Source organism: Leptosomus discolor, chromosome 4 (assembly GCF_034619465.1).
Source record: "Leptosomus discolor isolate bLepDis1 chromosome 4, bLepDis1.hap2, whole genome shotgun sequence".
In the NCBI taxonomy this organism is placed as follows: Eukaryota; Metazoa; Chordata; class Aves; order Leptosomiformes; family Leptosomidae; genus Leptosomus; species Leptosomus discolor.
This window is the reverse complement of record NC_141394.1, coordinates 83405563-83418300: the sequence shown is the minus strand read 5'-3', so window position 1 is coordinate 83418300 and position 12738 is coordinate 83405563. Positions and strand designations below refer to the sequence as shown.

General features: G+C 63.8%; 1 protein-coding gene across 5 annotated transcripts in view; it reads left to right on the top strand.

Annotated features, from left to right (window-relative positions):
- Positions 1-1250: 1250 nt before the first annotated feature.
- The window catches only part of DCTN1 (dynactin subunit 1), a 51055-nt gene continuing 39567 nt past the window's right edge, over positions 1251-12738 (top strand). For all 5 annotated transcript variants that reach the window (XM_086464363.1, XM_086464366.1, XM_086464368.1 and 2 more), the window contains exons 1-3: positions 1251-1493; positions 6034-6112; positions 9820-9851. In XM_086464363.1, coding sequence (XP_086320489.1) covers positions 1266-1493; positions 6034-6112; positions 9820-9851 — 339 coding nt within the window. In that variant the 5' untranslated portion in view covers positions 1251-1265. The remainder of the gene's footprint in view (positions 1494-6033; positions 6113-9819; positions 9852-12738) is intronic.

Below are 12738 nucleotides of genomic sequence, written 5' to 3'. Positions count from 1 at the left end.
GCTGGAGCCGGGCCCAGCAGCGATCGAACCGGAATGTTTTCTGCACAATAACCAGCGCTGCGGACGCGGGGTGATGTAAACGCCGCGCGAGCTTGGTGCCAGAGCTGCCGCGAGGGTGCTGCCGCGGCGCCGGGCTGAGCTGCGGGGCTGGGACGGAGCGGGGCGGCCGCCGTCCCCACCCGTCCCCCTGGCGTTGGCAAGCAGCGGCCTTGTCGGGGCCTCGGTGCGCGGGCAGGGACGATGAGCACAGCGTGAGGTTTTAAACAATTAACGACAGGTCGTTAATGGAGCGCTGGGGCAACAGGCTGAGCCTGGGGCTTGATCCAGAGGGGGTGGCCCTGGGTGTGCGGGGGAAGATCCCGGCAACTTCACCGCGCTGTAAGTGAGACCGCGGGGGTGAGGTGCCAGAGCCGAGTTCCTCGCGCCCGTCGCCTCATCGATGCTCTGAACCGGCGGGGTTACCGTTGCCTACCCAGAGGCCCGTGTCGGGAAGGGCCAGCCCGGGGTCTCAAGACGTGCTGAAATGTGCACGTGGATTCGTGCTCGCGGCGTTGGTGCCTCGAGAACCACGTGAATTCACCGCCAACGCTTTCTGCTCGCCAGCATCCCGATAGGAAGCGCTGTTACCGTGGGACCCCCGAGTCCCGTCGCGGGGGGGGTCCCAGGAACACGGCGGGAAGCTGGTGTGGGTGGGGGGTCTGACTCTGCGGGGGGAGGTGGGCCACAGGTCCTCTTCAATCCCGACAGCGAGAGGGGGGAGGAAAGTAAACTGTGCCAGAAATGGGGTTTCTGCCCCTGAGCACGTAAGGCGAGAGGCTGGAAAGCTGCGGGCAGTTCCTGACCTGACGAAAAAAGGACGGGGCAGGTACAGGTTAAGGCAAATACGGCTGCGCCGACGCCTGCCACTTCACAGTTGTGGTGGTTTTTTTTCCCAAAGCTTATAAAAAAACCCCGTATAAATTGGTTTTGTGAGTCCAGCGTGTCTATTAAAAGCTGAAGAGCAGTAGTTAGTGGTGGTTTTGCCATTGTTCGTGATTCCTGTTTGGCAGCTGTAACAGAAGGAATTCCCTTTGGCTGGCTCGAGAAGAAAGGGCGGCGGAGGTGGAGGGGGACCGAGCTGCGGTGACCCGCCGAGCCCGGGCGGGGAGTGCTGGAGGGGAACGAGGCACCGACGTCCGAACCGGGGGTGGGTCGGTGTGTGCCGGCCGTGTTTGACGTGCTGTTCTGCTCCTCTCTGTCCTCAGGCACCCAGCACCGGCACCAGGATGAGCGTGGAAGCGAGCAGCAAGCCCCTGAAGGTGGGCTCCAGGGTCGAAGTCATCGGGAAAGGGCACCGCGGTACCGTGGCTTATGTCGGTGCCACCCTGTTTGCCACGGGGAAGTGGGTCGGCGTCATCCTGGACGAAGCAAAGGGCAAGAACGATGGGACCGTGCAGGGCAGGAAATACTTCACCTGCGAGGAAAACCACGGCATCTTCGTGCGGCAGTCACAGGTACGCTTCCCTCTGCGCCTGCCCGAGGCGGGCTCTGCTTGCCGGGCTCCTCGCGGGTCCGGGTGCCTCGCAGGCGGCTTGGTTAAACACGAAAGGTTCCCCTCGCTCCCAGAGAGGGCGATGTCTCTGGGCCTCCCCACCTTCCCGGCTGCGAGGGAGCAGAGCAGCTCCAAAGGCAGCTGGAGGCTCACCCGGAGGCTGCGCTCCAGCTGGAGCCAGGGCTCGTCCCAGCCCGACAGGCAGCTTCTCTGTGCCTGTCACCGAGTGTCTCGATGAGCCCAGTTTATGGGGTTACTGTGAAATATTTTCAGATGAATTGGGTGAAAAGCACTTTGGTGAATTCCAGAGAGCGTGGCATGGTTTTAGTTTGCCTCCGAAAGGAAGGGTACCGTCTGCCTGCTGTCCGCTGCCTCGGAGAGTTACCGGCTGCGTCGTCTGTAGCAGATGGAGTTTGGGACCAGTGTCTGGGCATTCACCTGGAAGTAAAGTCAGAGAATTGTAATTAAGTCATGTTTACCTTAAAGTGTATAAAATGTATGACTTGAGTTTAGTTGTTGAGCTTTTGCTGTTCACATGCCTTAGGTGGGAACCAGGAGCTCCCTTGGGTACAAACATTTTGGGTTCCCCTGTCAGGAGCGCAGGCGCAGCACAGACGCTGCTCCCGCCTCCCGCAGGTCGGTCGGTCGGCGTGCTCCAGGCACAGTGTCCTGGGCAGAGACGTCCAGTTCCTCTCCTGCTGCCTTGCCCCAAAACGCCTCATTTAAGTTCCAGCCCGGGGCACCCTGGAGCTCCCCCGGACCCTCCCGCTGCCCCCCCAGACCTGGTGACTCCGCTTCCAGCTGGCAGCAGGCGGCTGAGGAAGCAAACGCAGGATGAAGGAGTTTAGGAGCAGGAGTCCTGGGGTGGAGACAGTGTCCTCGGTCCTGGCCGTCGGGTCACGCGTGGCCTTCGGGTGCGGTGACGGCTCCCCGGTGAGGAGCGGGCGCTCTCTGCGTTGTTTCGCAGGCGCTCGTGGACCTGGATTCCTCGGCCCGTGGCTCAGGACGGCCGCAGCCTGGGCGGTGGGAGGGGAGCTCAGCGCCGGGCAGCCTCGTGGCACCTCTGCCGTCCAGCCCCGGCGCCGCCCCAGCGCCGGCACACCGGGCAGGACGCGGGCAGGGACCGTGCTCCGGGCGCGGCGGGGCCCTCTGCACCCGTCGGGCGTCTGGTGACGGTTGGTGGTGCCCGTGTGCCCCACGGCGCTGGCGTGGGCAGGTCGGCGTGGCTGCGCTCGCCCGGGGCCTCCGGCCGCGTTTCCATCTCATTGCTGGCGACGGGAGGGGGGTGGCGGAGAGGTTCTGGTGCGCGGGAGTTCGGGGCTCGGCCCGAAGGCTGCTCTGCGGAGTCCTCCTGGGACTCGGAGCCGGCCCGAGGGAGCTGCGTGCGGGAGGGCTGAGCCCGCTCCGGGGTCCCACAGCCGCCCCTCGCTGCGCTCCCCCTTCCTCGCTCCGCGTTTGGGACGGTTTGCCTCGCGGTCTCGCGCGTTCCCCGCTGAGCGGCGCGCGGTTTGCTGGAAAATAAACCGCTTTTCCACAGCGATGGCGTGGGGGTTGTCCCTGCCCCTGAAAGAGCAAATCCCTGGTGGCGGGCGCGGGGAGGGTGCCCCGGTGCCGGCGGCGCTGACCGTCCCTCCGAAACCGTGACGGGTGTGGAAAGGGGAGCGCGGCCTTCGAGGGGCGCATCCAGCGCGGCTTCCCGGGGGCTTCCTGGCGAGGGCCGAGCGAGCCGGTGGGTCGGCCTGCCCCACACCGGCAGAGGTGGTGGTGGAGGCTGCCCGGGGTGCGGGCGGGCGGTCGCCGAAGCGGCCGTTGTAGCCTGGGCATTAATTTTCCAAGAGCCGGGTTTAAGGTGTGAAGGGGAAATGGTGGAGTTAGTGCTCTGCCCGTGCTCTGCCCGTGCTCTGCCCGTGCTCTGCCCGTGCTCTGCCCCTGCTCTGCCCCTGCTCTGCCCCTGCTCTGCCCCTGCTCTGCCCGTGCTCTGCCCGTGCTCTGCCCGTGCTCTGCCCCTGCTCTGCCCCTGCTCTGCCCCTGCTCTGCCCCTGCTCTGCCCCTGCTCTGCCCCTGCTCTGCCCCTGCTTCCTCCCCTGGTTCCTTTCTCCCCAGCCCGGCAGGTGGCTTTCCTGTGCTTCCACACGGTGTCAATAATAAATCATCTTTCTCAGGGGCAGGGGAATTTGTAAATGATCAATGGTTTTCTCATTGTTTACGAAGCAAATCACCTGCATCGGTACGAGCACATCTTGTTAAAAAGAATTTCCAAGGTTAAGCAACTTTCCATTCTTCCCTCCCCTTAAAAATGTATTTCAGAGCATGAGCACCAGTAATACCAGCATCGACAAAGCCTCACGGTGTTCTTAGTCTTTTGATTTATCGTGGAAGTTTCAGCTTTACAAATATACTGATGGGAAAACTTCCAAGATTCTTAGGTAAATATTTTTTGTATTTCATGTAATCCACGAAGTAGATTGCGCACAGGGATTTGGTGCTGTGCTTTATCTATAACAAAGTGCTTATCGCCTGGGGAAGGGTTGAGCCCGTGCCATGCATCTGCTCCTGACCGCCGGGGCTGCTGCCAGCTGCAGCAGAGGACTGTGTCCCAGCAGCGCCTTGCCTTGCTCAAAGGGAAGTAGAGAGCCAAAAGACCTGGAATAACCACCAAACGAACTGGAATAACCACCAAACCATTTCCCACTGCTATGCCCGTACTGGAAGCCGTGTCCCGTGGGGGAGCAGGGTGGGTGTCTCTGGCTGAGAGTCAGTCGAGAGTTTCCTGGTAGCTCTAGGGACGTTGGTGTCTCCTGGCGGAGTGGCCGTCCCGCAGCCGAGGGGAGGGAAGGTGGCTGCGGGGTGTCGGAGCTCGGCGGAGGCTCGGGGTGTTTGGGCTGGCCGTGCGGAGGGTGGGTGCCACGAGGGGCTGTTGTCTCTGTGCTGCCCAGCCCCTCCCTGCCCGCTTCCCAGTTGGCAGGGGGCCGGGGCACTGGTTCGAGCGGCTGCGTCGGCGCGGACAGGCGTTTCGGACCGAGCGTTTGCCCGTTCTCTGGCGGCAGCCGTAGCGATCTGCCTGCCTGGGACTGGCAGCTGGGCTGGTGGTTCTGAACACGGGAGTTCTGCTGTGGGGCGTGGAGGCGTTGTCCTGGGTTTGGGCATCAAGCGGAGCTGCTTCGCTGCTCCTGCTTGGCAGAGGAGCCCTTCGGCGTAGACCTGCGGCTGCAGCACCTCTTGCACGTCGTGGCACGTCTCCAGCCGGACCCAAAAGCAGGCCCTGCTCTGGTGCCTGCCGCCGCCTGGGCGTTAGCCATCTCCCGGCAGGTCTGGTGCTGGGGTCCTGCCTGCTGGGGAACCCCAAGGCCGCTTGAAACCCCACCCCTGGTTTGGGTGAACTCCTGTGCAGGACCTGGCGCAGCAGGTCCCCCGGGATCCCCTTTCCGTAGGCCTCGGGTCTGGTTTTGTCAGGCTGCTGCGTGGCCCGAGGACGGGGCGCCTGGCTGTGTCGGACCCCCCGTGGGCAGAGCCCGGGGCACTCGCCTTCCCCCGCTTTTAAAGCCGTGGTTCGAGTGTTCTGGGCGTTGGGGCGGTTGTTGTCATTCCTGTGGCATAATTTTGCTCGGTCTTGCTGCTTTGAGTTGGAGGATACATTCGTGGTACTTGGGCGTCTTCCCAGGATAGAAACAGTGACTGACAGGTTTACAGATCATCTTTATTTTTAAACTGAACTCCGGGGCTTAAGGTGGTCACGGAGTGGATGGGGCAAATACCTGTCAGGAGCGATTTGGGTAGCGTTGACCTTCTGAGGTGACGGGAGGGTTCTCAGGAGGTGAACTGATCCTTTCCAGCCTTGTTTTCTATATTTATCAAGCAAAAATGTGTCCAAAAATAGCTAACAAAGAGAAAACCCTGGACCTTCAACCTTTAGATAGCTTAACACGGCTCAAACCGGCGGGTGTTCCTGGCTGGGCCTGCCGGGGTTCCTAGAGAGCCGGGCAGGTGGTGGGTTACAAGAAGCCAGAGCACCCCCAGCCCGATGGCCGTGGAGGCCTCTGAGCCGCCGCCGTTGCTCGGTTTCAGAGAAAACCGGTTTTCCATGGGAAGGGGAAGAAGAGTTTTGAGTCGAGTCTCGCTGGGAGCACACGGAGCACACCAGCACGGAGCTCTGTCCCGTGTCAGTCACTCGCAGCGACAGTCGGCGCGCGGCTCGGGGGGCGACCGCTGTGCCGGCTGGCCGTGGAGCCGCGGCGGGCGCGCCGGGCTGTCGGATCCTGCGTCTCGATGCTCTTTATCGCCCACGTGAATATCCGTTACCCCTGTGTGAACAAAGGACGGGTAGCCTGTGGAAGGAGGCTGCTCGGGTAGCTGCGCTCGAGTGGCTAGATTAAAAATCCCTGCCGAAAAAACATGCAGTCCGTGCTGCTTCAGTCTGCTACCGAAACAGACCTGTTTTCTGATCACACTCTGGGTCGTTTTGGGGTTTTTTTGTGTAATAACAATTGCTATACTTCTTCCAGATCCAGGTCTTTGAAGATGGAGCTGATACAACGTCCCCAGAAACACCAGAATCTGCTGCCTTGAAAGTCCCCAAAAGAGGTACGGCCGGTCCGTTTGCCCCCACCCTCCTCTCTCCCTCCGTCTGGGCCCCACGAGGTTCCACGGCCAAACAGGCGCCGGGGCTACCCACGCCGGGGGGTGGGTGCCCGCTGCCGGGGGGGTGACGGCACGTGTCCCAGAGCTCTGTCCCTGCTTTGGGTCACCTCCCCCGGCTCCCCCACCTCTCCCGCTGTCCCCCCCGCGCGGTCCTGCGTGGGCTCCGGGGGCCGCCGAAGGAAGCGCCGGCTGCCAGCCTTGCTCCGGGCGGCGCCGGCCTGGCCGTGAAAGTGCCTGGTGGGGAGCGGGTGGGCGACCCTGGCCGGAGGGGTGGCACGTGGAAGGCAGACCGGAGCGGCGGTGACGCGGCAGCTCGCGGGTCACTGACCCCCGCGGCCGTGCCTCGTTCCCACCGCCTTGGCAGCGGACGCTTTCCGCTCGGCGTCGAGGGCTCCGCCCGCCTTTCCCGTCGCCGGGCCGCTCTCGCGGGCTGCTCCGTCCCTCCTGCCAGGCCGGCCTCCCCCCAAGCTCTGGCTTTGTCGCGTGGCTATTCACTGGGGCGCTTCGGGCTCCCGGGAGCTTGCGGCAAAGCCCCGACACCTTCCTGTCCTGGCCGGCTGCCGGCGCCGGGTGCCAAGCCGGGGCTGGCTGGTGTGGGAAGCGTTTGCTGGACACACGCTGAGCGGTTTGGACAGGGCTGGGGTTTTGGGGCGGCTGTTTTCCCCTCTCCTGCCCGGTACAAACTAAAATTCCCCTTCACTTGGCACAACGCCGTCTGCCCTTCCGCTGCGTGCCCCAGGGTGTCGGCCGGGGGGGGACGATCCGCCCCAGCGGTGGGGCGTTCTCGAGCGGAGGGGAACTGGGACTGGCGTTCGCTCCCCCTGGCGTCCTGCCCTCGCCCTCTCCTGCAGCGAGCCCCGGGCTCCAGCAGCTCGCTGCCGCTGCGGCGCTTGCCTTTGGCACAGCCCGGCCCTTCTGTCACCTCTGCTTCGGGCCCCGCCGTTGGCAGGTGCAGCTGAGCAGGGAGTCGTTCAGAGCGAGCCAGTGGTAATTTGGGGGCGGGGGGTTAGCGCAGAGGAGAAACAAAAAGTTTTCTGCTTAGTGTGTGAGTGCGAGTGTGTTCTTCCCAGAGCGTGAGAAAGCCCGGGTTTCACGTGCAGCTGCAGCCCGTTCTTTGGGTGTACTTGGCGTGAAAATACTCCTTCGCGCTTGCACAATTTTCGCTTTTTCTCAATTCAGCCTTTCCAGCTGAAATGTCACTGTTCCTTGTCACAATTCTGCACTCCTTGAGGACAAGGAGCCTGCGTGGAGCCGCCCAGGCGCTTTCCCCCGCTGCTGCTGTAGGTCTGGGCTCTCTGAACGTGCGACGGTGGACGTGGCCCCTCTGAGCGCTGAACCTGTGCCAAAGCCTTCCAGCCCCGGGGGCCTGCTGTCGGTTTTCTCATCCCTCCGGGCCAGGGAGAGGAGACAAGGGCTCTTTAGACCTCACTTAACGCCCCGGGAGTTCAGTAGCAGCCAGCGGACGGGAGCGCAGGGACCAGAAATACGTGAGCTACATGGAGACGGGGTAGCCTTGGAAAAACCAACAAACCAAACCTCTTCGGCAAATGTCGCTGCCTTTCAATGTCACCACATCTGCGTGTGTCCGTGCGGGGAATCCTTACACCCTGTGCTCTCTCCCCTCTCGTTCTCTGGGAGTCCTCCCAAGGCTCTGATCTCCGCTGCCTGCGGGCAGAGCTGTCTCTGGCTCTTCTAAAACCTTTGTCTGGGGGGACCAGCAGTGACTGCGGCACCCGGAGCTGCGCGGCTGCTCGCTCGCAGCGCCGCGGTGGTGTTTGCCGTGCTGTCCCTCCTTCCTCGGTGCGCCCCGAGGTCTGCTCTCGCTGCCCAGCAGCATTCCCTGAACCTCTGGCCCCTTTTCCCCAGCTGCTGGTTCCTCCACTCAGACAGGGAAGGGAGCAGAACACGAGCAGTCGGGGTTACCCCTCCCGGCACGCAGGGTCAGCCTGTTTCGGGGCAGGAGCCGTGCGGGAGGGGAAATGGGTGCGTTGGGCTCCGGTTTGGGGGTGCAGGGTGAGTGTTGGCAGCGTTGTCCCCGGCTGTCTGCAGGCAGCAGCGCGGCTGGCCTCGGGTACCCCGACCTGACGCTTGTACCCTGTGGGGGGCATTGCCTGCGGGGGTGGGACACACACACATGAGCTCCAGTAGGTCGTTGGTGGTTGAACTGGTGAGCGAAGGGGCTGTGCCAGAGCAGTGCTGGGTCGGGACGGGTGGCACGGGCACAGCGGGTGGATGCTGGCCGGGTCCCGGGGGTCAGCCCCCTGGGGGTCCCGCGGCCGGAGGAGAGGGAGCCCAGGCACACAGGTTCAGGTTGGCCGTGGTGCTCGGTGGCGGGGATGCTGGTGGGATGCGGGCGCCGGGATGCGGCTGCTTGCCAGGAGTTTCCATGGGAACGGCAGCGCCGGCTGCTGCAGTCTGACTGCGGTGGCGATGGGGGGATCTCTCCCCCGGTCGTGTGGGGGTCTCTCTCCACAGAGCCAGCACCTTCCTCGCCCGGGCTGGCGGGGGGCGCGGTGCACAGAGGGGGCAGCTCCTGGGTTTTAGTGATGAGACGCTGCTGCGGCGTTTGCGGTTGGGGTGATCGGTGCTGCAGCTGGAGATGTTAAACCCTGGTGGAATTGCAGCTGGGAGGGGAGGGGGGCGAGCATCCCCCATGGCTGTGAGCTGCTCGTGGACCCCCCCGACATCCAGAAGTGGAGCAAAGGCTGTAATTTAACCAAACCTGCAGGGGCTACCTGCGTCTCTGATGCACATGACCCAAGACCACGCAGCCTGGTTCCTCCGCAGTCACGTCGGTGGCACTCGCTGGGCTGTCCGGGGAGCAGGGAGGAGTCCTGAATTTGGGGGGTGGGTTGGTGTGAGCACTGGGGTTTAGCCCGGTGCTGGCACCCGCCATCCTGCAGTAAGGGCCGGGCTCCGTGACGGGGCGCTTCGTCTGCCCTCTGTTGGGGTGGCAGAACGGGAGCCCCTTGCAGCAGCCGGCACCCCCCGTTTGGTGACCTGGGGAGGGCCGGCGGCCGACCTGCCGGCGGACGTTCCCGGTTTGGTGGCGGAGAAGTGGGGAGAGCCGGTCTGCTGCGTGTGAGGCCTGCCGGGGCTCGGGGAGGCTCCCCGGGCTGCGGGGGGCAGCGGGGCTGCAGCCGGTCGGGCCGGGAGCGTTTCCGAGCGGTCTCCGGTGGATCTGCCTCGTGCCTGTTCAGGTCCCGACCGCGCACGGGCCGGGATGGAAACCTGCGGGAAACAACGGGGCTCTGGAGCTCCCTCCCTGCGGCTGCTCCCCTTGGAGTCTCGTTTGAACCCGGCTGGCCCGGCGTGGCCGCAGGGACCGCTGGACCGACGGGGCTTCCGACACGGAGCGCACTGGGGGCGGCTCGGGATCGCGGTGGTTTAGCTCAAGCGAAGCGGCGCAGCCTGACCTCGTTGTGACCCGCCTGTCTGGGTGTTCGGCTCTCTCAAACACCCGGCGGGTCTGGTGAGGGAGTCCCTGTTCCTCCGAACCCCCTCGAACCGCCGCTGCCGGCTTTGTCCTGGTCTCGGCTTCCCCAGGAGCGCGCGGGAGCGGCCCCTTCGCCACGGCTCGGCGCCCGGCTCAGGGCAGAGGCGTCCTTGGGGCCGAAGCTCACGGTGCTGTGTCTGTTTTCTCTTTCCAGATTCCCTGGACGCCGCCAAAGCCAGCAAACTGGTGAGTGCCGAGCCCTGACCCTGCGGGCCGCTGAAACGGCTCCCTGTGCCGCGCGTGCTTAGTGACGAGGCCGATGGGCACGTGCCGCTCGCTGGCTTTTCACTCCCTTTTATCGCCGCTCTAAAAGCCCCGTTTTTCAGCCCTGCAGGAGCAGCACGTGCAGACACACACGTACACAGACACACAGACAGGACGGCACTTTGCCAGCCCGGCTCTCAGCCCTTTTCCGTTCAGTGCTCTATAATAAAAGTGCCTGTGGAAAAGTGCGTTTCTTCCCAAACCCACGGGAAACAGGGCCGTGTAAAAAGTAATTTTCAACCGGTGACCAGAGCTCGGTGAGTTACCGAGGAATAAAACCCCAGCAGAGTTTCCTGCATTACATGTTTTATCTAAGTTCGCTCAGCACTGCAGCCCTCACGCCCCGCACGCCTCCTGGCTGCGTTCCTTTCAGTAAGGGCCCCTGCATCCTGCAGGAAGAGCGGATCCCTCGGGACATTTGCAGTTGGCTTTCTCTGGCTGCCCGTCTGGCTTGCAGAGAGGCGGTGTGTACTTCTGAGTGACGTTATCCAGGGATCTCAATGGCTCTTGAGGCATAAATGGGTACGTGTTGTATCCAGACGTGGTGGGTATTCCCCAAGGAACAGGACACGGGAGCAGGCACCCAACTTTGAATACTTCTGACCCCAGACAAGCACAATTAAACGGGTCCTTCAGGTTAAGGACACAGCAATGGCCACGCGTGTGTGTGGGTACGGAGGACTCTGTGGTGGCGCTGGGCGACACGGGGACTTTGGGTGGTGTGTGCTTCGGGATCGAAGCTGGATGTTCCCCAGGGACACGTAGGCAGCTGGGAAAAAGGGAACGGCTTATCTGGAGACAAGGGCCTTGTGCAGCCTGCGGGATGCCTGCGGCTCGGGGGGCAGCCTGCGGGCTCCGTCTCGTGCCCTGAGGTCTCAGAGAATTCCGGGAGCGGGAGCGCTTTCCCCACCTCGCTGCAGAGCCCCGTGCGGGCCCGGGGCAGCCGGTGCTGTGCCGGGATCTGGCCGCAGCCGGGAGCGGTGACGGGCCAGCCCTGCGAGGTGCTCCGGGGGTTAATGGGGCTGAGGTGACGAGGCTGTGCCCCGCCTGCGCTCCCAGAGCAGGGGTGCCAGGAGAAGGAATCCCCCGCCTCCTGCTGAGGGGATGTGGAGGGGTTTGCAGGGGCTGCCTTGTTCTGCTGAGCGGGGCAGGAGCACCCTGCTGGCGTGTCTGGCCGGATGGGCCTTTCCATGGCAGGGCCTCTGGCGCTGGCGGCGTCTTTTCCCCTCGTGTTCCCTGCCCGTGAGGCACAACGTTTAGCCTCCTGGTTTAGTTACACCCTGGAATTAACGCGTGAGTTGCTAGGTGAGGCTGAGCAAGGAGGTCAGACCAGCCTGCCCTGCCCCAGAATAAAGGCTGCAAAAGGGAGTCGGGAAGCGTTGGAAGAAAAAAATGAAAATTGTTTCAGAACAGGCGTAGTGAAACGCAGGTATAGTAACTGTGACGTGGAAAAAATCTCTGCGTTCAAGAAATCAGGATGCCAAAATGGTAACTGTTCTTTGGATACTGCATGCTGCTCACGTTCTGGGAAGGTTGCAGGGAAGGAGATGAGCCAAAAGGGTTCGCACCCAGAAGGCTGAAGGAGCCCTGGACTAAATGTCGAGTGGTACCTGCTGTCCTTAAGCATCACGTTTGTTTTGTTTTCCTGCGTAAGAGGTTGAGGATTTGGTGCTGGCCGCTGTTGGAAGGAAAACAAAACGTTTTGGCAGACGGAGCTCCACGCTGCTCTGGGCTGGGGATGCTGCTGCTGGACACGCTGCTCCCCCCCCCCCCCGGGGCGATCGGTCTGGTTCGTCCTTACGGAAGACGCTGGAGTTCACAGTCGCCACCCTGCCGCTCTCCGGTGCGACCGGCTCGCGGAGGTCCCCGGGGGGACGCCGCTGTGGTGGCCGTTCGCCCGTTTGCCTTCTGCCTTGCGTGTGGAAGCGGGCGAATCCCAGCCTTGCCGTCAGCCTGCCGGGATTCCCCCGCTCCTCCCCGGAGCGGCTGCCGCGCAGGGGGGTGGGCAGGAGGTGCCAGAGCCCCTTGCCCGGTGTCTCGGCCCCAGGAGGCATCCCCGCTCCGGTGACCGGGCCGCTGCCTGTCGAGCGCAGGGTCCGCAGGGTGGGCTGGGGTCAGTCCCGCCGGGCTGCAGCCCTGGGCCGAGGGTCCCCGTTCCCTGCTCGGAGCTGGGAGCCAGGGTGGGCACGCGCTGCCGGAGGGGGCGAAAGCGACGGCTGCCTCTGGGGGGGGGTGCTGCAGGCGCCGGCCGGAGGCCGCGGTAGTGGGGGCAGACGGGCACCCGAGGCACAGCCTGGCCTCCTGCAGAGCCCGAGCCCTCGGGCGAGCGTCCTCCAGCATCGCTCGTGGCCCAGACCGGTGAGAGGGCGCGGGGGCGTCTGCTGAAGGCGATGCCGAAACGGTTGGTGGGGCCAGCAGCGAGAGCACGGGGAGGTTGGTGTGAGTCCCCCCTGCCTTCTGGTGGGTGAGCCCCTCTGGGGGCGTTGGCGGAGCCCGAGCGACCAGGAGCGGAGAACTTCACGGCAGCAGCTTGTCCCCGCCCCAGAAGGGCGATCTCCTGCCCCTCGAAAACCGGCCGAGCCCCCCGGACCCCGGGGTGGCTGCGGGAGAGCGCTGCAGTTGGCCGTGGGCCTCTCGATCCTTTTGTGCCTTACCCCTGCGTGCGCTGGCTTGACACCGCGGTGACCATCGTCACAGTTTGTCTAAGGAAGAGCTGCTGCTTCCTGAGAGCATCCTCTCCCCCTTCCTCCTGCGTCCGGGGAGATCCTGGCACCGAAACCCCAGCTCCTTCGTGGCTGGACCCAAGAAG